This window comes from Primulina tabacum, chromosome 1 (assembly GCF_025594145.1).
Source record: "Primulina tabacum isolate GXHZ01 chromosome 1, ASM2559414v2, whole genome shotgun sequence".
NCBI classification, from domain to species: Eukaryota; Viridiplantae; Streptophyta; class Magnoliopsida; order Lamiales; family Gesneriaceae; genus Primulina; species Primulina tabacum.
This window is the reverse complement of record NC_134550.1, coordinates 774,267-794,372: the sequence shown is the minus strand read 5'-3', so window position 1 is coordinate 794,372 and position 20,106 is coordinate 774,267. Positions and strand designations below refer to the sequence as shown.

The 20,106-nt window shown below is 36.8% G+C and overlaps 3 protein-coding genes and 1 long non-coding RNA gene across 12 annotated transcripts; 1 reads left to right on the top strand and 3 right to left on the bottom strand.

The window, feature by feature from the left end:
• Nucleotides 1-465: 465 nt before the first annotated feature.
• LOC142542169 (zinc finger CCCH domain-containing protein 41-like) lies at nucleotides 466-7,180 on the bottom strand. Of its 3 annotated transcripts, none has more exons than XM_075648694.1 (5): nucleotides 6,966-7,180; nucleotides 4,994-5,831; nucleotides 2,129-3,337; nucleotides 1,340-1,654; nucleotides 466-1,066 (listed from the first exon to the last, which is right to left on the bottom strand). In XM_075648694.1, exons 2-5 carry the CDS (start codon nucleotides 5,768-5,770, stop codon nucleotides 716-718), a joined length of 2,652 nt encoding a protein of 883 aa, XP_075504809.1. In that variant the 5' UTR covers nucleotides 5,771-5,831; nucleotides 6,966-7,180; the 3' UTR covers nucleotides 466-715. The 3 variants fall into 3 exon arrangements, with proteins under 3 accessions (XP_075504809.1, XP_075504887.1, XP_075504974.1); XM_075648772.1 differs by having other exon boundaries at nucleotides 4,994-5,809; XM_075648859.1 differs by lacking the exon at nucleotides 6,966-7,180 and having other exon boundaries at nucleotides 4,994-5,549; nucleotides 5,623-5,760.
• Nucleotides 7,181-7,626: 446 nt separating this feature from the next.
• LOC142542018 (uncharacterized) lies at nucleotides 7,627-11,402 on the top strand. 6 transcript variants are annotated; one of them, XR_012819469.1, is made up of 4 exons: nucleotides 7,627-7,794; nucleotides 8,217-8,368; nucleotides 8,492-10,080; nucleotides 10,590-11,402. It is a non-coding gene; the product is annotated as an uncharacterized LOC142542018 (long non-coding RNA). The 6 variants fall into 6 exon arrangements; XR_012819473.1 differs by lacking the exon at nucleotides 10,590-11,402 and having other exon boundaries at nucleotides 8,217-8,341; nucleotides 8,492-8,615; nucleotides 9,449-10,343; XR_012819476.1 differs by lacking the exon at nucleotides 10,590-11,402 and having other exon boundaries at nucleotides 8,217-8,341; nucleotides 9,275-10,343.
• A 1,508-nt stretch (nucleotides 11,403-12,910) lies between these two features.
• Nucleotides 12,911-16,059, bottom strand: LOC142541956 (uncharacterized). The gene is made up of 4 exons (XM_075648422.1): nucleotides 15,993-16,059; nucleotides 15,552-15,860; nucleotides 14,790-15,080; nucleotides 12,911-14,340 (listed from the first exon to the last, which is right to left on the bottom strand). The coding sequence occupies exons 2-4, from the start codon at nucleotides 15,858-15,860 to the stop codon at nucleotides 13,165-13,167; spliced, it is 1,776 nt and encodes a 591-aa protein (XP_075504537.1). The 5' UTR covers nucleotides 15,993-16,059; the 3' UTR covers nucleotides 12,911-13,164.
• A 581-nt stretch (nucleotides 16,060-16,640) lies between these two features.
• Nucleotides 16,641-19,480, bottom strand: LOC142515245 (cysteine-rich receptor-like protein kinase 46). 2 transcript variants are annotated; one of them, XM_075619790.1, is made up of 8 exons: nucleotides 18,967-19,480; nucleotides 18,418-18,745; nucleotides 18,174-18,305; nucleotides 17,930-18,057; nucleotides 17,640-17,850; nucleotides 17,291-17,471; nucleotides 17,070-17,220; nucleotides 16,641-16,981 (listed from the first exon to the last, which is right to left on the bottom strand). In XM_075619790.1, exons 1-8 carry the CDS (start codon nucleotides 19,369-19,371, stop codon nucleotides 16,760-16,762), a joined length of 1,758 nt encoding a protein of 585 aa, XP_075475905.1. In that variant the 5' UTR covers nucleotides 19,372-19,480; the 3' UTR covers nucleotides 16,641-16,759. The 2 variants fall into 2 exon arrangements, with proteins under 2 accessions (XP_075475905.1, XP_075475904.1); XM_075619789.1 differs by having other exon boundaries at nucleotides 17,291-17,525; nucleotides 18,967-19,477.
• Nucleotides 19,481-20,106: the final 626 nt, after the last annotated feature.

Genomic DNA, 20,106 nt, shown 5'->3' with positions numbered 1-20,106 from the left:
GAGGATGACAAAACCAGACACCTACCATATAGAAGTTTTTAGTTATAATCCACGCCGCAGAAAAAAATTAATGGAAATAGCACAACGAATTACAGGTTACCACGAGTTGCAGATGGCTACCAGTTTTGTAATTATAAATTTCGCTTAAATTTTCCAAAAATGAGGAAAGAAAACTGAAGACAGCTCAGCAGCAACTAAATCATGTGGATTACATATTCATCTGACATAAAATTTACCTTGCTGTACAAACTCGAACCACCATCCAAGGCATAAACGTTATGATGCATTGTTTTCGCTTGAAACCAAGGTCGTAACAGGCTGAAAATCTTCTCCTTTTTCCGCATCACTCTCTTTCGTCAGGTTTGCAGGTTCACCACATCCTGAGGCATCACTTTTCTGAGAATGAATCGAGGTAGCATCTCTGTCAGGCTGGACATGAGCATTAGCTTCTGAAGGCGTGTTAGAAGCAGCTGAAGGAATACCAGCGCTGCCACTCTTTTCCACAGATTCTTCACCACTTTCTTTCATCAGGTTTTCGGGTTCACTACATCCCGAGGCATCACTTTTCTGAGAATGAATCGAGGTAGCATCTCTGTCAGGCTGGACATGAGCATTAGCTTCTGAAGGCATGTTAGAAGAAGCTGAAGGAATACCAGCGCTGCCACTCTTTTCCACAGATTCTTCACCACTTTCTTTCATCAGGTTTTCGGGTTCACTACATCCCGAGGACATCACTTTTCTGAGAATGAATCGAGGTAGCATCTCTGTCAGGCTGGACATGAGGATTAGCTTCTGAAGGCGTGTTAGAAGAATCTGAAGGAATACCAGCGCTGCCACCCTCTCTTCCGGAATTAGAAGATGCAAGCCACATAAACTGCAAATTGTGATCCTGCCAGCATTTACCATTCAAGAATGCCCTCTCTGCTGAACGCCTCGTTGTAAACGAAATAAGAGCTGAAACATCAGATTGCACTGAGTTATCATTGATCTTCTGAAGCTTCGACCCCTCCAGTTCCACTGAAGAAAGATCACCATATGTAGAGAAGTGTTCTTTCATTGTAGCAACCTAACGAAGAATCTCAACGTTAAGAACGGTTATGGAAGTGGACGAGACAAAAGGCTAAAAATCAATCTCTACATTCCACTCCTTGGTCTCCAAATCCAACAAAAAGTAACAAGAACGGTGGTTGTATAAATATGGCTAGGATTTCCATGTCGAGTCTTAAAAAAGAAGTATGCTTGTGTGGCCATTTGGTCAGTCAGCTCGATGGAATAAAGGCAAAACAATGGAAAATTTAAAGCAACTGGAAAACAAAACGATAAGAGTTCCAGAAATTACATTTGCAAGGCCATTTGGTAATGGCGCTACGATTCTGAACGTGGTGGGTCGATTGTCCAGCTTAAATCTGTTTCCTACAAAAGGTGTCCCTAGCAGAGCAGGTTGGCGAATTTGTCTCAAGCTTGATGGCTGCACGATATTAGGCTTTGACGCGGTAGTATGTTGCACAGCATGTTCAGCAGATCTAATGTTCTCAGCAATCACGTGAGTATCAGGTAACTTCGTAGTTTCAGTTTTTGCATTATCAGGTGGTGTTCCACCTTCAAGACTTTTAAAGGCCTGATCTGATATTGTAACATCTTTGACACCTGCAGACTGCAAAGAATGAAAAATTGAGAGCAGCAAAATAGTTGCGACCAATATTAGAAGTTGAATAATATTTTGGATGTGGAATTTAATCACTTATAAAGAAGGAAAATAGTAATTCAAATGAATGCAGAAAACACGATAATGAACACACTGTTTGAGATATATCACTTCTTTTCTAAACATATTTCTCCATCATCCCATAGTTTTTATATTAAATTTTGCAACTGGTAGAGAAGGGCACCTCCCAATTACATTCACAGCCAACCACCTAGGAATACACGGCTCTATAACTATTCTCATGCCACTCATCACCCCCCATATTCACCCATACCCCTGCTCATTTACAAGCTCTACAACTAGAGACCCCATTCTAGCAAATGCTCTAAACATAAAACATCTGTCAGCTTCAAAAGTAAAGAACTGAGGGTCCAAAATTAAGGTTTATTTCCTCTAGATTAATCTAAAATAAATCAGGCTTACTTGTTTCACAAGTTTGTCTAACTGAAGCCGAAACTCATTTCGTTTTTGATCAAGCATCTCTTGCTTCTTACGAAGTTCTTCTTTCAAAAGCTCTAAATTCTCTAATTTCTTTTGTTGTGGAGGGGTTTTGGAAACTTTAGCAGCCATGGGTTTGAGATGATCGTAGATCGGCACTTGAGCAACAGAAGGATGGGCATTATCATCCTTGCCACCTGCAGCATGAAGATTTTCTTTTCTTCCATTCGGCGCAGGAATATCTTTCTTTCTTCGAGACATTATTGGTAAACCATTGTTGCCTCTTAATCCATGATCAATAGTATTATCTCGATTTGCCCACCAAAGCTTGATAAATCTATTGCCCATAATCGCATCAGGTGCCGTCAATGCAGCTTCTGCTTCTTCCCTTTTCGAAAACTGAACAAACGCCCGTTCACTGTTCATTGGAACATAAATATCAACAACTTCCCCAAATTTCTGAAAATGTGAAAGAAGGGCTTCCTTTCTGTTGTCTTTTAGAGGAATGCCATTAACAAATAGAGTCCGAACTGCTTTCTGAGATGGTTTCCGAACATTAGATATTGAATCTCTATGTGGCTTTAGAGACAATTCCTTAACTTGTGGAGCATTATCATCTACATTGATTCCCTTTCCTTGGGACACAGCTTCAAAACCAACAATAGCTACCTCCTCACTTCTGATTTCTCGATCAATAGAACGAGGAGATGCCCCTGTAGAATCAATTTTATTTTTCTGGCCGAATCTGTTTTTTGAACTGGCTAGTTTTCCCCAACCAGACAAACTTTGAGATAAAGAAGTGCCAGCACTTCTGATTGGTTTCTCATCATAGCCTTCACATGATTCAATTTGTTTCTGACCAGACGGGTCTATATCCAGAAAAGACTCTTTAACACCAACATTTGATCCATTAACTGCCAGTAGTGATGCTGATGCTTCAGAATTATTATTTGTCCACAAAGGTTGATCTGGATCATAAACATCAGATCCCACTGCCACAAAGCCACCCACAGAACCACCATTCAGCCCCAAACCATCTTCAGTAATTCCAGGCCTGCCACTTGTCACAGGAAAAGCCTTGTTTTTAGCTAATGAGCTGGAGGAAGTGCTAATTACAGGTAAAGCTCCATTCCCAGAAGTTCCCAGAAGCTGTGAGCCAGGAAGCGAAACAGGGAGGTTGAATTGCGAAAGGCTCTGCAGTTTCACGGATAATATTTTATCAAGCAGTTCTAACAATTGCAATCAAGTAAAGGTCTGAATGAAAAAATACAAACAACTTATATTGAAGCACGACAAAGCATTCCAAACTCCCAAGTAAAGTGTACAACTATCCATTTTTAAACAACAATATTAATGTTTAATCATAGCAAGTGATCGATAACACATTAAACCCCACGAACACAGACATGCATTAGAGTGGATTATAGAAGGGAAAATTCAAAGATGCTAAGTCCAAGAACGTAACAAAAACTGAGAGTAGCTCAGGAAGACTATACAATCCATTTGCCCCAAATCATAGATGAGAAAGACCAGGAATGAATGGATTAAATTAGCCAGGAGCCCAACTTTGAGCCCCATTGTTATTTCTTATGTCACTTTTTCGGTTATACAAATTTAACTTTTAACTTGAAAAAAGTAGGGCAGTTTATGGTCTCCCACTATCCAGCACTTCTAAATTTATCAGATGAAACCTAATAACACCATGTCTCAATATAAACTGAAACAGCTTGTTGTATACTGTCTCCAATCTGATGTCAAAATTACACAAAACCTACAGAATTTTCCTAGTGGTCAAATTGACGTATTCAAGCGACTAGTTCTTCAATAATGTCTACAGTCAGTACAGGTTAGTCTGAAAGACTGAAACAATTTCAAGCCTTCAATAATGTTTCTGTAGTTCAGTTCTCACTAAAATATTAATTCACGTGTACAAAGTGGTAACAAATTGTATCTCTATTTCGAAAGTGATTACTATGCATGTGAATTATAGGTGAGAAGTGAGACCATTATACACACCTCTGATTCCTTAGTAATGGTAATACATTGCAGGGCTGTAGTCTTGCCTTTGTAAAAAATTAAAGTCAGGGGATATTCCTATTCCTACGGTTCCACGAAAAGAACAAATTCAAATGATGATTCCTTATCTCTAAGTAGCCGTATGCTTTGACGTTGAAATTTTTTAGGTTATCTTCATTAGCGCCAACTTTACATGCATGGACAATGGTGCTAGCATAAAAGTCTATACTCTAAAAAGATAAAATAAAAGGCAAGCGGATGAAATTCGTAGCTTGAGAGTCAAAACAGATTGCTGATTTGAATAACCACAAAAGCCATGCATATTGTCCAGCAATAACATAATACAATATTGACAGGCAGTACATTGTTGCAGAATATTTACAAGTGCATAAAACCATATATCTCCAAGCAGTGTTCTAAAAACCGGCCTGGGCGGCTGCCTAGGTGCTAGGCACCGGCCGACCGTATAGAAAAAGTGCTAGTCGGCTCTAGACAACCGAAAATTATTATATTATTATTATTTTTTTGGGCTTTTTTTTTGGATATTTTTTAATGAAAAAGTTTTTTGGGGTTCTAATTAAATTAAAACCCAATTAAAATTTTTTTTTTCTCCACAAACTCTAAACCAAAGTCCAACAAGAAATACGATTTAATGGCTTATCTTAACACACCAAACTTCATCTTATTATGTTGATACCGTGGAATCCGCTAAGGCGGCCTAGGCACTAGTCTGTTTGCGAATTTTAGAACATTGTCTCCAACGAATATAAAATAATCTGAATACGAGTGAATTTAATATAATTTTTTTAAAAATCAACTAGGCAATCCACGTACCTGAACATCATCAACAACAATACGATTAACGCCATGTTCCATCGGGCACATATCTCCTCTTAAGCAAAAACCACGCTCCTCGAAGTCTCTACAACGTTGCCGAGGTAGGCCAATATTTATTGCTGGATTAATAGATTGTCTCAATGCCCCTTGTAAACCCAAGTGGCGAAGTCCATCAATCCCACCATTTGGTACTCCTGGAACCATTCCAAATGCATTCCAAGATGTACTGTGTGCATTAGAAATGTTTGCCAATCCCCTTCCTGCAAGCAGGCCAGAAGGAACGGGTCCAGATTGGACCATTGGTGTTGTGACATCAACCATGCCAAGCCTGGAATTGTGCAAACCCCAGGAGAGAGGGTCCATTCCCCTACCAAATATAGGGCCAGCTTCAGCTGAAAGTGATTGGTTTCCCCTAATTCTTTGGTTAAAATCCATGGGAGCTCTAGAAAATGGGGTCCTGTTTGTGCGTCTCTTTTCAGATCTCATGGAGAAGTTTCTTTCTGAGGCACCATAATGATTTTTCGAGGTTTCACCAGATTGAGGATCTCCTTCCCTGTAAGGAAATCCATTATCAAAAGGCTTCCTTTTCCTATATGGTCTTGTTGAAACTTGATTTAGAAAATCACCATCCAGTGGTTCAGAGCCTGTCTCTCGCTTGCGATGCTTATGGTTACGATCATCATCCTCATCCTCGCCTTCACTGATTTCTTTCTCTTCGGAATCACTGGCGCAATCTGAGGGTGAAAGGTCTTGAGAAGAAGCTTTTAGATCCATGGAATGCTAGTGATGGGAAAAATAAATCTGAATTGTTCTCTGCTTCAAAAGATCAATACCCCTTCGAGACAGGGAAACAGAGAAAATTAATTTACGGTGAATCAATTAAAATTAATATATAGTGAATCAATTATAGCTCCACCACCTAGAGATGGAAAGATAATAACAAGGTTCAAGCCAAACAATATTCTGAGTTCCATTTCCAATTCTCTGAAATATCAAACAATATATAGACTTTCAACATCATAAATAAAACAAAAAAATCACTCTTCAATCCCACAGAACTCCAGCCAAAGCTGATAAGTCAAATCCCAAACTCAATATGATAAAAAGTTTATATTTACTAGATTTTAATAGTTCTAACTAATTACTAGCAAAGGCAAGCACAACTCTTCCAATTTTACTAAAGATGGGGAAATAAAAAATCCATTAGCATCCCTAAATTACAATCATTAAAGACTCTAGAATTTAAACAAACATTTCATGGCACTAGAATCTAGATAATAAAAATGACTCCAGCATATCAACTTCCATTTGGAAGCCATTTACGGCATCAGTTTGTTCGTATGACAAAACGAGTAAGTCAAGATCTTATCAGGCAGTTATGGAAAACCCAAAAACAAATATAATGCAATCAATCACATGAACTGACACAGTTCTTTGCTGAAAGAACTGTGTCACGCCGGGCACTAAATTAAGAAACTTACAGCTCAACCTATTAAAGAAACGGTTACTGAACAAAGCAATATTTTATCACCAGACAAGACGTGGGTACATGAGCAGCAATGGACCAGAATTGACTATCACAGGTTCGTGGAGACATCTTCATGTATTAAATGTCTAGTGCCCAGATTAAATCATGCAAAAACTAGAATCAACCATCTCAGGCACAACCACATTTGGCGTTCAGCGGGACCCTAAGATTCAATTAAAAAAAAAGGCTACAAGAATAACCAGTTAACATTCAACATTTTCAACCTAATTGGCACTAAAACTATAAAAACCAATCCCAAAACAGGGAGAAAAAAACGGAAACCGTTGCGCAAGGTGCGAAAAGTCTAATATTAATACAAAAACTCAACCACATAATCCAGACGAAACAGAATCAAACTTATCACCACGGTAACAAAACAAAAAAGAACTCAAAAAATCAAAATAAGCTGAAATTGATGACAGAGAGGTGGCGAAATCAAACCTAATCGATGAAATTTGAACTTGAGCTTCGATGACTTGTTTCTTCAACGCGAAAATATGTAGCGTCGTTATATGATTACTTAGCAATGCAGGGGCCCCAAATAACTACCAAATTGAAATATTTTTTGCTCTGCAGCTGTATTTCGTGCGTAGATTTTGTCAGTTTTGCTGTAAATCGTAGGAGTCCCTTGTGTATATATATATATACTTGGAAGAAACCTGGCAAAGACATTGGGGGGGGCCTGTTATTTACAGAAAGATGCATATATTTTATCTTTATTATAAAATTGGCACAGTTCTTTTACCCTTACAAGAAGGCGTCTGTTATTTAGTAATATGGATATTTTATTTTTATTAGTTATTATGTACACGTGATGCGTTCGATTTACTAAAGTGTAATTTGACAATTTATGGAGTGGCTAAATTGATATTTGATTTGTTGAAATAAAAAAATAAAAATAAAGTGTATGTTGAAATTTAAAAAAAAAAACAAAAAACAAAATTGTAATATTACTGTCATATAAAGTTAAAATTGAAAGAAAAAATTGATTTCCTCGTAATTATTATCGTGTGCTCAAAGTTAATATAATAGAATATATATATATATATTAAAAATATTGTTTTTTTATTATTATAAATGACAAACTGAACGTATTATTTATTCGTTTACCGGATTCATTCCTCCACGTTTGAGAAAACCTCTCAGGCTCATTTTCCTCCTACATTTCCTCACTCGGATTTTTAACGAATATATCTGTGTCGGATTGAGGAAATTTGAGAATCGTTTTGGAACCGTCTTTCTATGGAATATGAAGCTATAGATATAAGTGGTATGTTATTGATATTTATTATTTTATTGTTTGTTTAATTCATCATCTTAATTGAATTACTGGGCTGTGATTAAATATTTAGGGTTTTTAGTAAATTGTGTGATATTTCATATTATAATGTTTTATTGATGTTGTGGAGGTACGTTGGAGAAGCTTAGGGTTGGTTTGTTTTTTTCCTTTTAACTTTTGGGAATTTTGAATTATAGTGTTGAAATTTTGGAAAACCGTTGTTTCAAAAATTCAAAACAATTCAGCAGTATATCACCAAGAAGATATCACGGTTAAAAGGAACAGCAAACAAATTCAACTCTGAAACCATGCACATTTTTTCCTTCACGGTTTTTATTTTTCTTAGTTTTTAGATATGTTATTTTTTTTCCTAATGTTGTAGCAAAATCTTGACTTGATTTGTGCTCCATCAGATTTTTTGAGATGGATTTTCGAAGCATGATGCGCAGAGAAACTGCAGGTTCTCTGCGAGAAGAATAAGATTCCAGCCAATTTGTCAAATCTGGAGATGGCAAGCAAGCTTACTGAACTTTTCACGGTAATTTTATCGAATTTCTCCTGCATGGTTGTTTTTCTAGGTGGTGAAAGGAAATTTTATTATCCAAACTGAGTGTGTGAATTATTTGTTTCTTTTTTCATTTTTATTTTTTTGGTTGTCTGGAATGTGATCATCTGTGTATCGATTTAGGAAGAAGAAAAGCCTTCTTCTCGAGGGTGGATAAAGGGGCAAAACGACAATAAGAGTGGAACTGAATCTAACGTAGTCTTGTCTTACACATTGAAACATGAACGGAAAAATCCGATCGTGGCAGGCATTTCCATGTTTTATGTTGGTGATTGTTTTGGGTTTTCTGTTGTGGCGGTGCTTTTTTAAACAATCTGCTGTGTTCATTTTTATTGTATAATAGTTGTGTGTTTTTTTTTAGTAGTGAATTTTTTTTCTTTTTGTTATTTTGTGATTTCAAGTATATATATAATGCAGTGCAGCCGTTTGTTTTTTTCTTCATGGGCTCTTATACATGTTTTTTAATATTTCAGTATTTGGATTGTTTGATGACCATTTTTCTGAATAAAACGTTAGTGTGTTTCTTTATGCTTCTTGTTTCATATTTACGAGTTTCAAATATTTTCTACTTTGTATCCATCTTTTTTTATATATATAGAAATATGTGCTGTATTTATTTCTATTTGTGAGCTTGTTTTTTGTGTAGTTATAGGCATTGACCTTATATACCACTTGAAAATTATTTACATCTCTTATCGATATGCCTTTAACGAAAAATTGAAACTTTTGGTCGTTTCTTTATGAGATCTCCTCTTTCTGGAATTTTGTTCATCTGATTTCTTCATTTACATTGGTTAAATTGGGTTTTGCTAAATATGTTTTGTGGTTACATTACAAAGAAAAGTTTATTTTGCTCTATGCTGAATCATTTACGCATATGTGCATTTGCGAAACATGTTTTTTCAGTGATGGTATGGAATGCCTTCAAATTATAGAATAAAACAAGATATGATGAAGTCTCTTAGGACCACTTGGAAATTTTAAGAAAAGAAAGTGCACATGATATAAATCTAACTGAACCTTCTTTTATAAATATATTCTAATATAGATTTACGTCATGTGCACTTTCTTCCACAACAGAGTATAAAGTGCAAAGGATTCATACATTGCTGTCTAGATACTGTTGAGTGGTAGAGAATGTGATGTGTGAAATGACTGCTGTTGACTCTTGAGGTTTGGAGGTGGAGTTTTGGTTGCTGTTAGTCCGAAGGGATTAGCGAAAAAAATTATTTCCAGTTTTGGAAGAAGATGAATGTCCGATGTTTATGCAGAAAGTCAACCATTTACAAAATATAATCGAACACTTTTGGAGTAGTAATGGTGCCAAAATAGGAGAAGATGGTGCATTTGGATGGTCAACATGGCTAGAGAAAAAAGAACAGAGGCAGAGACTTATCAATGAAGAGACCTCAACAACAGCTGACGAGGGTGGCTGGACTGGTTGGTTTGACCCGATACCACAGAATAAGGAAATTGATGAATTTCCAGTGAGTAATGCTAAGAATGATGTCATTGTTGGGAGTTTGATGATGAATCTGATGCTTGAGATGTTGAGCAGAAGGATGATATCGAGTTTCTGATTAAAGAACTTGGGATTGATGCAGCTTCTGAAGCTGATATCAAGGTCAAAGATACAAGGACATGGACTAATTGATCAAAGGCAGAGTTGGCTGGAGATTTTGATCCGTGGATGCCTCTTCATTCAAAATCTGGTTTGCCTTCATTCATATCTACTCTGATTAGGTGATTGATTGTGTTGCGAAAAGATGATTTGAAATGTTGCTCAAATTACATTTTTTTTTAATCTGGAAAGGAATGTAATGGTGAATGTGTTTCCCATACCTTGGAGAGAACCTTGACATTTTCAAATTATGTTTCCATCAGGGGTGTAATAGAAAAATAAAACATCTGACTCCATTTTTGGTTATTAAAAAATAATAACAATAGCTGAACCAAATGAGATGGTTTATTTTTTATGCACTATGGCATGGTAACATCTCCGAACTTTTGGAAATTTCATTCATGCTCCCTACGTGTGAGCATGTAAAGCCTGAGAATTGACTCTAACGGGTTAACATAATGATATCAACACCTGTCAGAAATTCATGCTTCATTGTATGGGGACCTGCCATATAGGTTTTTATGGCAAATGTTATCGTTTATTCATTATTTTCTCAAACAATTGGCAAAACAAATCTGAATTTATGTAATGATGGTACAGCTGATGATGAAGACAATGAGCAGCTATTTAGGACATATATTAGCAGCTATTTAGGACAATATTATATGAAGATGTGTGTGATTACCTGTACCACTGAGTTGCAAAACTGTATATATTTGAACAACATTTATTACTTGATATAAAAGTTGTATTATGGTCAAATAGTTATTGAATTGAACATTTGGTTCTGAATTGATTCTGAATCAACCTAACCTGTTAACCATAAAATTTCACATACGTTAACTATTTTGTTACGTGTACGTCGTCCGCTAGTTATGATAAATGAGCATGAAATAATAGAGTTACTATGTGACTCAAAAAGTATTAGTTGTTTGTGATGTGCATACAATGGTAAAGTAGTTTTTATATGAATTTAGTTATTGCTCTCACTCATAACATTGCAAGTTACGAGTTATTGTTCGCTGTTTGCCGCTTTTGTTATTTGGGGGACATGGGACTGGTGGTTGGTTGAGCCTTTATGACATTTATTACAATGACTTGTGTTGTTTTGGGTAAGCGCTGCATGTCTTCCACAACAAAATTGCATTTTTATATTTGGATTTACTGCTACGTGACCTTTTCTCCATCTTCCAAGTTTCTATATCTATCATTTTATTTTTCTTATTTCGTTGATTGGTTTTTGCATAGTACATAATTGGCCATGTTCAATTACATTGAAGGTTGAACCTGAATTATAATATTGAGAACAATAATGCGCACATATATACCTTGTTCTTTCAAGATCATGTATGCACTAACCCATATATGATCTACTCTTCAATTCTCTTGGTCATGAAAGCTCTAATCTGAGAATATGTCATCATCTTCTCCCCAGGTGAGGCACCTGAGGTGCTCGGATATTATTCTGCTGGGAGTCTATCCGAATAATCAGATACATGTGCTTTACTCGTCATGAACTACTATTTTTCTGCCGATGTTCTCATCAATCTACTTTGCGTTTATCATTTAATAGAAGATATATATGGAAGTCACTATATGAAATACACGTGACCATCAAAGTTAGTTGAGAAAAAATGCGGAGAATGGATCGGGTAAATGGAATAAGCCATACCATCGAACCAAGCAGTTAATATACTTAGTTAAATAGTAAAAGATGTTGAACACTGTACTTGTATGTGTGTTATGTTTACACCATATGGCCTGACACAGGTCAAGTAAGAAACCGAGGCCAATTGTTCCATGACAAACTGAACAATTTAATAAATTTCTTCTATAGAGAATCCAGACCTTTTCTTTAGCCTGCCAACATTCTTCTGCATAAAGTTCTTATTCCATTCTGAATTGGCTTTCTTTTTGTCGGATCAATTTTTCCTTCCCCAACGGTATATGCATTTTCATGGATTGGAAGGGTAGATCAAGTACCATGACAACAATCTCATTCTAGTGCAGCTGGACTTTTGTTCTACTTCTTTATTCCCCAAGAAAATAAATTTTTCTTTAAAAATAAACAAATTTTATATTTTTCTGACAAGTCTTTGCAAATATATTTTCATCAACTGAACCTCTGAGATGAGATGAAGGCATGCCGCCAAAAATATAAATGTACTCTCTGAAAATTGTGCAAACATGGTATAATATGCCTTTCGTCTGACAATGCCCCCGGTCAACATATTGAAAGGTGGTATTCACAGATAGAATGTAAGAATGTAACAATCCATATAAATTGCGATAATTAGCGTGTCGAAGCGAAACAATAAGCCATGTTAGCTAAAAATTGAAGGAAAATTTCCATGTTTTTATTACCCATTTTCTCATGAAACCACAATTTGCATTTCCCATCAGTTGGCAAGCAAAATTTTGAACATTTCAACAAGTGGTGCAGCTATCAAGTAAATGAAGGAGCAAGAATCTATCAAACTCTCTCTTAATGTCCTCGTAACTCTAAACAGATTATTAATCAGAAGTGACAAACTTGCAAACTCCTTTGAATGACACAATTCCCTTCTATATCTTCGATATGGTACTCCTTTCGTTCAGATTGTGGAACACAATCCAAATAAGAGGTTCCGTTTAACCTAAACCGCTATGACCAAATTTTTTTGTTGAGTTGAGATGGATGTCGTTGGGTTTCAATTACATGTCTAACTTGCTAACAAATTGAATATGACGTCCATAAATATTAAATGAGTTTACTTACATAGCGCCCTCCAGATGTAATTGTGTGTCCACAACGGGCCGAAGGGTGCTTGCCCTGGAAGCTTCAATTGGGTCCATTCAGGAGCTTCAAATGGAATGTTTTTTACAAAGGGTTGGATAAATTTGAGCTAGTAAAGAAGAAATGTTGTAAAAAACACAAGATCGACGACTTGTAGGTTTCTTCATTGATGCTCAAATGTAGATAAAGATCGTAAGGAACGTATAATGTACATAAATATACTAAAAAAATACAAATCAAACACAAGAAGAAATTTAGCACAACAAGCTCTGTTAACAAAAACATGAAAAAATAAAAAGCCAGACAAAGATGGATCAAAACAGGAACAAGTTTGTCTTTTCCAGATAGCCCAGAAACAAGTGAATTCATGATTACACCAGCATAAAGCAGCAGAATCAGTTACCGGCCAAACCATCCGCGAGGAGCTTGGCCTTCACTGTCATTCATCAACTTGTCGAGTACCACGTTTAAATCTACTGGTTGTCCCTTCTCTGTCAATTTCCGGACTGTGGCCCTCACTTGGTCTCTTGGAAATCCCATATGTGTCACTTTCTCAACCACATCATCAATAGGAACCTTATTCCCGGAGCCGCCAGACCCAGACCCACCAACATTAGAGGCTGTAGGGATTGCTTGTGGTAATATTCGAGAAGTAGGTAGCTGAGGATAACCACTTCCACCACCAAGTCCGCCAGCATTAGGAGGTTGCTGTGGTTTCCTTGGCGAGTCACTACCACCATACTGTGATTGTGAGCTGCTGTAAGAATATGGTTCAACTTGACCTGCTGATTGACCAAATGGATGAGAATATCCTGGAATAGGCCTGCTAGATTGAGGCTCATAAGCATTTTGGGTTAGACTATATAATTGTTGAGGGGGAGGAACTCCGACCGAGGGATGAGAAGGTAGGCGAATGCCAGGTGGATAAGTTTGGGTAGGTCCATACAGTGTTTCTTCGGAGTGATGACTCAATTGTGTTTGAGGTAGGGATGTGTTAATTGCAGCGAATGGGGGATGTAGTTGAGGAGGTGGAAGTGGCTGAGAGTGTGGTTGAGGAGGTGGAGGGTGATGTTGGTGCTGTGGCGGAGGTGGTTGAGAGTATTGTGGTCGAGGAGGTGGTGGCTGATGTTGGTGCTGTGGTGGAGGCGGCTGATTTTGGTGCTGTGGTGGAGGCGGCTGAAGCTGAAGCTGATGCTGGTGCTGGTGCTGCAGGGGTGGTGGAGGTACTTGATACTGCTGTTGGGGAGTCTGGCCAGATGGAGGAAAATAAGATTCTTGCTGAGTAACAGAAGTAGTTTGGTTTTGTGAATACTGGTTAGGAAACTGAACATGAGACTCTGAGTTTTGTTGTGGTGGCGGTGGCGGTGGAGCATTGGGTGGAGGGAAGCTTGGAGGTGGCTGTGTAAGAGAAACTGTGGAGAACTGCTGGTTAGCAGAAGCAACTGATTGAGTCAGTTCAGTATGTGCAAGGTTTTGGCTCTCGACTTGTTCCAAATTCAGAGACTGCAGCTTAGCAGCTGGTAGTTCACCCACTCTTTCTTGTTTTTCACTTATCACCTGTACACCAGTTTGTACCTGCAGACATATTACAATAACCAGAAAGCGTTGCATACAGTTAATCAAACAGTTTTAACATGCTAAAAGGAAAGGTTTAGACCAAAACTCACCCACAAGACACAGTTTTCACTCAGATATATTGTGTAAAACACTGAAAATTGTACTGTACCCCAAACCAAAAAGAGAACCCAATTCTCTAATTCATTGACTAGTTTTACAAAAAAATTGATCAGAATCAAGCAGGATTGGATGAAAAATATCTGACTAATTTCATTACATGTAATAGTATCTCAACTTTCTGTGTACTAAGCACGCAATTGAGAAGATAAAAAAAGCTATACTCTATAGTACCATAAGTTAATGTCATTTAACATATCAAACTTACATGTCATCAAATAAGTTAACGACAAACCGGTACCTATTGTCACTTAAAAAATGTACATAAAAAGGAAAATATAGAGATGTACCTCTCTAAGAATATTGCCCATTTGTCTCAGTTTCCCATCGATGACCCCAAGGTTGTTCCCAACAGACTCCTTCAAATCATCCATAGAATTTTCAAGCTTACGAGTCCTTGTTTCCAATTGGGACAACCGCGCACTCACACCATCCAGAGTGTGCATAAGATTATCTGTGTACTTTTTCACTGTCTTATCAATCTCGGAAACCAAAGACGCACTCAAAGATGCATTGAGAGGTGTTTGGCTCTGCCCCAATTCGAATTTGGCAGGCTCATCAATATCCAGAGAATTGTGGTTCTAAACAAACCCAAAAAGAAAATTTTCGTGAGATTTAGACTAAGAATTAAATGCGTGCAAGATCAAAGATCATGTCTCCCTGTACCTACACACCCCATAAAAAAGCAGCAACTTGTTCTTTAGAATGCTTAGGATCAACAGCCAATCAGCCAATGTAATCGAAAGAGAATCATCATTCACACAAAAAGATGGAAAAAGAAAAAACTAAAACAACACATCCAGCAATAAAACATAAATAACAATTCCAAAAAACACACAAATAGCAAGTTAAACCATCCAAAAACTCCCGATACCACATAACTGCAGTTATTACTCGTTATGGAAGCTATTACCATCCACCTATTCTAAATTCAAAGAATAAAACATAATAGGGCAAACAATCCAATATAGATAATTCGGATTGATTCAAACCAACACCCACTCTTTTAAAAAAGGAGAGAGATAGGAACTAATAAGGGTTAGAGAAAATACTGTGTTTGAAGAAACATTAATTTTTGAATCAAGCGAATTCCAGGTCCTGAGAGAAGGATCTTCTACACCAGAATCAAACTTAGACACGTGATTCGTCGACGGAAGAGAAGACGACGACCCAACGCCGGGAAGAATCGGCATGAAATCGTAGCTCGGGACGATGCCATCTCTTTTCTCATCAGAACGATTCATGAAATCGATAAATTCATTGTTACCGCCGCCGCTGTTCATAGTAGCGGCTGTGGTCTGAGAATTGGATAGGTCCATGATCTGCTTGTCCATGAACTGCGACGCCACATTACTATTCATCTGAGCACACAATCAAACGTATAAAGTCATATAATCGTGAAAAAAAACTGAAATCGGTAAAAAAGGGGTTAGGGCTTGATGCTTAAATTTGGGACATTTGGTGAGAAATATTCGAAGAATTGGAAGACAAACCTTCGGAAGTTACAAGTCTGTGTTACTTCTCGGTGAGGGGCACTAATATTATGAAAACTAGAGTCCGAGTTTATATATATATATATATAAAAATAAGAGGGTTGGTTGATTGCATATATTTTATATAAGATTTATTACAAAAAAATCTAACTAACTTTGAATATTACATATAACTTCCTCTCAAATTTATATTATCACAAATTCGAATATTCGAGAAGTGATTTAAATAATAGTCAGATTTATTTCTGTGCGAATCATCGATTACAAAGAATAAACAAAGAGTAGGAGACATTCAGACAAACCAATAAATAATCATGTTTTTTCTATCAATAATAATTGTTACGGTTATATCTGTCTTCATTTTTCGAAATTACTTTTAAACATTTATTTTTGAGAAAATCTAATTTTTCACTTTTTCTCAACATAAGTAGTACTTTTTAAGGACAAAACTATACCATTCACTAGAAATACTATTTTGTGATATTATATTACAACACTGTATATAAAAATTTAATTTTAATTTTTTTTCCATGACAAAAATTTGAAAGTTGCAATAGGATTTTTTTGCTTCTAAACAAAACCCGTCATTTTCACCCCAACCCTCATCCCACAAACCAAGCAGTGTGACTAAATCAAAGGATATACGGGATTAAAATAGATGGAATGATATGTACTCGACCACGACAAATAATATGTACAAAATTTTAAATCTTACTTTCTTGATTTTGACCCTAAAGCGTTTAAGATTTCATACACAGAAATAAGTTTTAAGATTCTTGCACGAAGGGAGGCCTGGTCGGAGCAGGCAAAATCAATTCCTTTTCAGCAAGAAACTCGACCACTCTCCCCATTGTCGGACGCAAATCAGGCGATTCTTGAGTACACAACAAAGCAATCTCGACAATTCTTTGCACCTCATTGAAATCTTCAATGCCAAGCATTGAATCTATTATACTTGCCACCTTATCTATTTGATAATGCTTCCATGCCTGCATTATTGTCCAAGTACCCTTATAAATATATAAACTAAATCATATGATAAAGAAGAGTTTTTTATGCTGTTTGAATGATTAATACCATGGTGACGAGCGTGTCTAGACTGTCATCATGCTGATATTTGTTGTTCCGTTCGCCACTTATTATTTCGAGTACAAGAACCCCATAGCTATATACGTCTACTTTTTCAGTTAATCGCCCTTCGACGAGGTATTCGGGAGCCATGTATCCGCTGCATACACATATATAAGAAGTCATTTCAAAAGAGAAGTATGGTAAGGAAAAGAAAAAGAAAAGCTTACAATGTGCCTGCAATGGCGGGGATTCCCTCCATTTGATCTGTTGAATTGAGTCTTGCTAGACCGAAATCCGCAATTTTTGGTCTTAGCTTCATGTCTAACAAGATGTTACTTGCTTTTATGTCTCTGTGGATGATTTGGACCTGGCAATCTTGGTGCATATATTGAAGACCTTCTGCAGTTCCTGTGATTATTCCAAGCCTTTTCTTCCAAGTTAATTCCTTCTTTCTCTCTTGATCTTTCTTCCATTTGCATCACAGACAAGGTCAGAGTAATCAATAGAAAGAAAACAACCTTTTTATTTGTCCAAAGAAGATCTTTAGTCAACATTATACAATCCTGTTTTTCTTACCGAATAGTATGAGGTCAAGGCTTTTGTTTGGGAGGTATTCATAGACGAGGTATCCATCAGTATATGTGAAGCAATAACCAAGAAACCGAACCAAATTTGGATGATGGGCTTGACCTATAATGTCTATCTCATTGCTTATTTCTTGATTTCGGGTGTTCTCTGTTAGAAACAGATGTTTTATGGCGATTTCTCGGCCATCTTGTAAGGTACCCTAGTACCTCAAGGAAACAGAGGAAATGAGTCCATTAGCCAATACACAAGTGCGAAGGCTAATTTAGAAAAATATACACCTGAAATACTTCACCAAATCCTCCTTGCCCAATCTTGTGGGAGTCAGTGAAGTTTTCTGTAGCTTTTTCTAATGTTGAGTACTTGAATTGCAAACTTCTGTTTATGGTATCTGACACCATCTGCATTTCTTTAGAGCACAGGATTCTTTGAGAATTTTATAGCTTAAATTTGTTCGATAAGGTTATAGCTTAAAGAACCAAGAGATACGCCAGCCAAAAAAATCCAACCTAACATGTTACATACCATTTTTTTGTTTCTCATGTCGTCTGAATTGCTTTGCATAAATAGTTGTAGACACAAAATATCCTGCGAGAATCGCTGTGAGGCATATCCCAACCGAGCCGATAATTGCTGAAAGAAAAAAGAAAACAGAATCTGCATATAAAATTTGAAACATTAGAGCCTTTGATGCCATAAATGGATGAAATTTTGCAGCTTTCTACTCAACGAAAAACCGAAGTAATGTCTTAAACTGAGCATAACTAACCTTTGCTTGAGGACGAGTCTGGCTTATTAACAAACTCGTAATCCGAGTAACGTAAATAGCAACCAACATGCAGAACTCGTGCTTCTATTGAGGGCAAGCATTTTAAGATTCCTATTTTAGCATTTGTCAGGCATTCACTGCATGAACTTTGATTCAAAGTTTTCCAGCAATTAGTCATTCCATATGCCGATATTAAGTCAGATGATATTTCTTGCCCTTCTGCATACCCATGGTTTTCTGGTGCCTTCTGCACTAAATTATCCATCATTCGTGTCACAAGATTCTTGAAAGTCTGGCTGCAGATGTCCTTGGCATCGCTACATCTCGTCTTTAGGGATGATATGCAACGAAAATTGGAAAACAATCATATTATCAGATCATGAAAGAATTAATATAATTAAGAGGAAAAGAACAGGAATAGAAAAGCAAAATTAGGCCGTTTGAACTATTTGATATAATCCATGCGGAAATTTCACAGAATTTGGTAACGTTCTACTTCACAATTTCTTCGAAAAATCCAAGAACAATAAAGGGTAATCCTGAAATCACCTCGTAACCGTATCTTGATATTGATTCACGAAAAAAGCTATAGTTTTCAATCCTTATGAAGCAACCATCATAGAAAACACGGGCGCTGATATGAGGGAGGCAGCTTGGAATCTGCATCTTAATGGACGTAAAGCAAGTTTGGCATTCTTCTCTCGACAAATCCTCCATGCATTGAGCCAGAACAAACACGCGGTTGGGGCGTAAGCCCGCTTGTCCCGTGGCGAACTTGTTTTCCACCATTCCATCTTGCATTGATGCAATGACCTTGGAATAGTTCTCGTTGAATTGTGAAACGTTCTGCGCCATGTTTTGCTCACATCGCTTGAAAACGAGCTGAAGTCGAGGATCTGCCATTGTTGCATGCATCAGAGAACAGACAATGAAGAAAATAAGGGTGATCGACATTTTAAAGATCTCTGTCTCATTTCATTGAGCAAAGGATGATAAAAGGTTTTCTGTGCAACAAAGAGAGGTAAAAAAACACTTCCACTACTTTGGTTTTATCTCTTTTATACAAGTTTATTATATTTAGGAGGTCGAATATATTCGCGGCATAAATTTCTCGTGTATGTAATGTCTCTACAAGAAAAAATCCAATATAATGAATAAACTTTGCTCAAAATATATTTAACAAAAAATTACTTCATCCTCAACGGGCATGCTTAACGGTTCCGGGGTTCCGGATCAACAGGTGCTGGAACCGATTCTCACTGTTCCCCCGTTCCAAGGTAATCCGATCAACTACTCGAACCGGCTATAATTTAATTAAAAAAAAAAAGAAAAAAAGAAGCCAAACGACTATAACCAAATTGTTTTTGCAATTTGGCCTCGAATCCGATCCGGAACTATAATCACATCCATAAGTGAAAAACCATCATGATGGGGAACCATATCCTGGTTTAATGGATCGGTTTCGATCCGATTTGGGGTCTAACCAGTCCGTTAAGCATGTTTGTCGAGACTTTTTACAAAAGCAGCTTAAATTGTAAGGTAGAAATATATTTCACATTCAATTTTTTTAAAAAAATGAAAAAATTACAATAAAATGAGGTTCTTACAGCGTCGTTTTTTTTTTTTAAATTTTATATCCTCATTTATTTAGAATAATGTACAAAAAACAATTTTGATAATTTAGTTACA

Excerpts from the sequence above, each read along its gene's own strand:
- LOC142542169 (XM_075648694.1), bottom strand. The coding sequence starts at position 5,770 with ATGGATCTAAAAGCTTCTTCTCAAGACCTTTCACCCTCAGATTGCGCC. Across the intron at positions 3,338-4,993 it reads TTGTTGTTGATGATGTTCAG|AGCCTTTCGCAATTCAACCT; the intron begins GTACGTGGATTG and ends GTGAAACTGCAG. Across the intron at positions 1,067-1,339 it reads TACCAAATGGCCTTGCAAAT|GTTGCTACAATGAAAGAACA; the intron begins GTAATTTCTGGA and ends ATTCTTCGTTAG.
- LOC142541956 (XM_075648422.1), bottom strand. The coding sequence starts at position 15,860 with ATGAATAGTAATGTGGCGTCGCAGTTCATGGACAAGCAGATCATGGAC. Across the intron at positions 15,081-15,551 it reads TTAATGTTTCTTCAAACACA|AACCACAATTCTCTGGATAT; the intron begins GTATTTTCTCTA and ends GGGTTTGTTTAG. Across the intron at positions 14,341-14,789 it reads TGGGCAATATTCTTAGAGAG|GTACAAACTGGTGTACAGGT; the intron begins GTACATCTCTAT and ends ATATGTCTGCAG.
- LOC142515245 (XM_075619789.1), bottom strand. The coding sequence starts at position 19,371 with ATGTCGATCACCCTTATTTTCTTCATTGTCTGTTCTCTGATGCATGCA. Across the intron at positions 18,746-18,966 it reads TATCAAGATACGGTTACGAG|ACGAGATGTAGCGATGCCAA; the intron begins GTGATTTCAGGA and ends TCATCCCTAAAG. Across the intron at positions 16,982-17,069 it reads TAGACACGCTCGTCACCATG|GCATGGAAGCATTATCAAAT; the intron begins GTATTAATCATT and ends ACAATAATGCAG.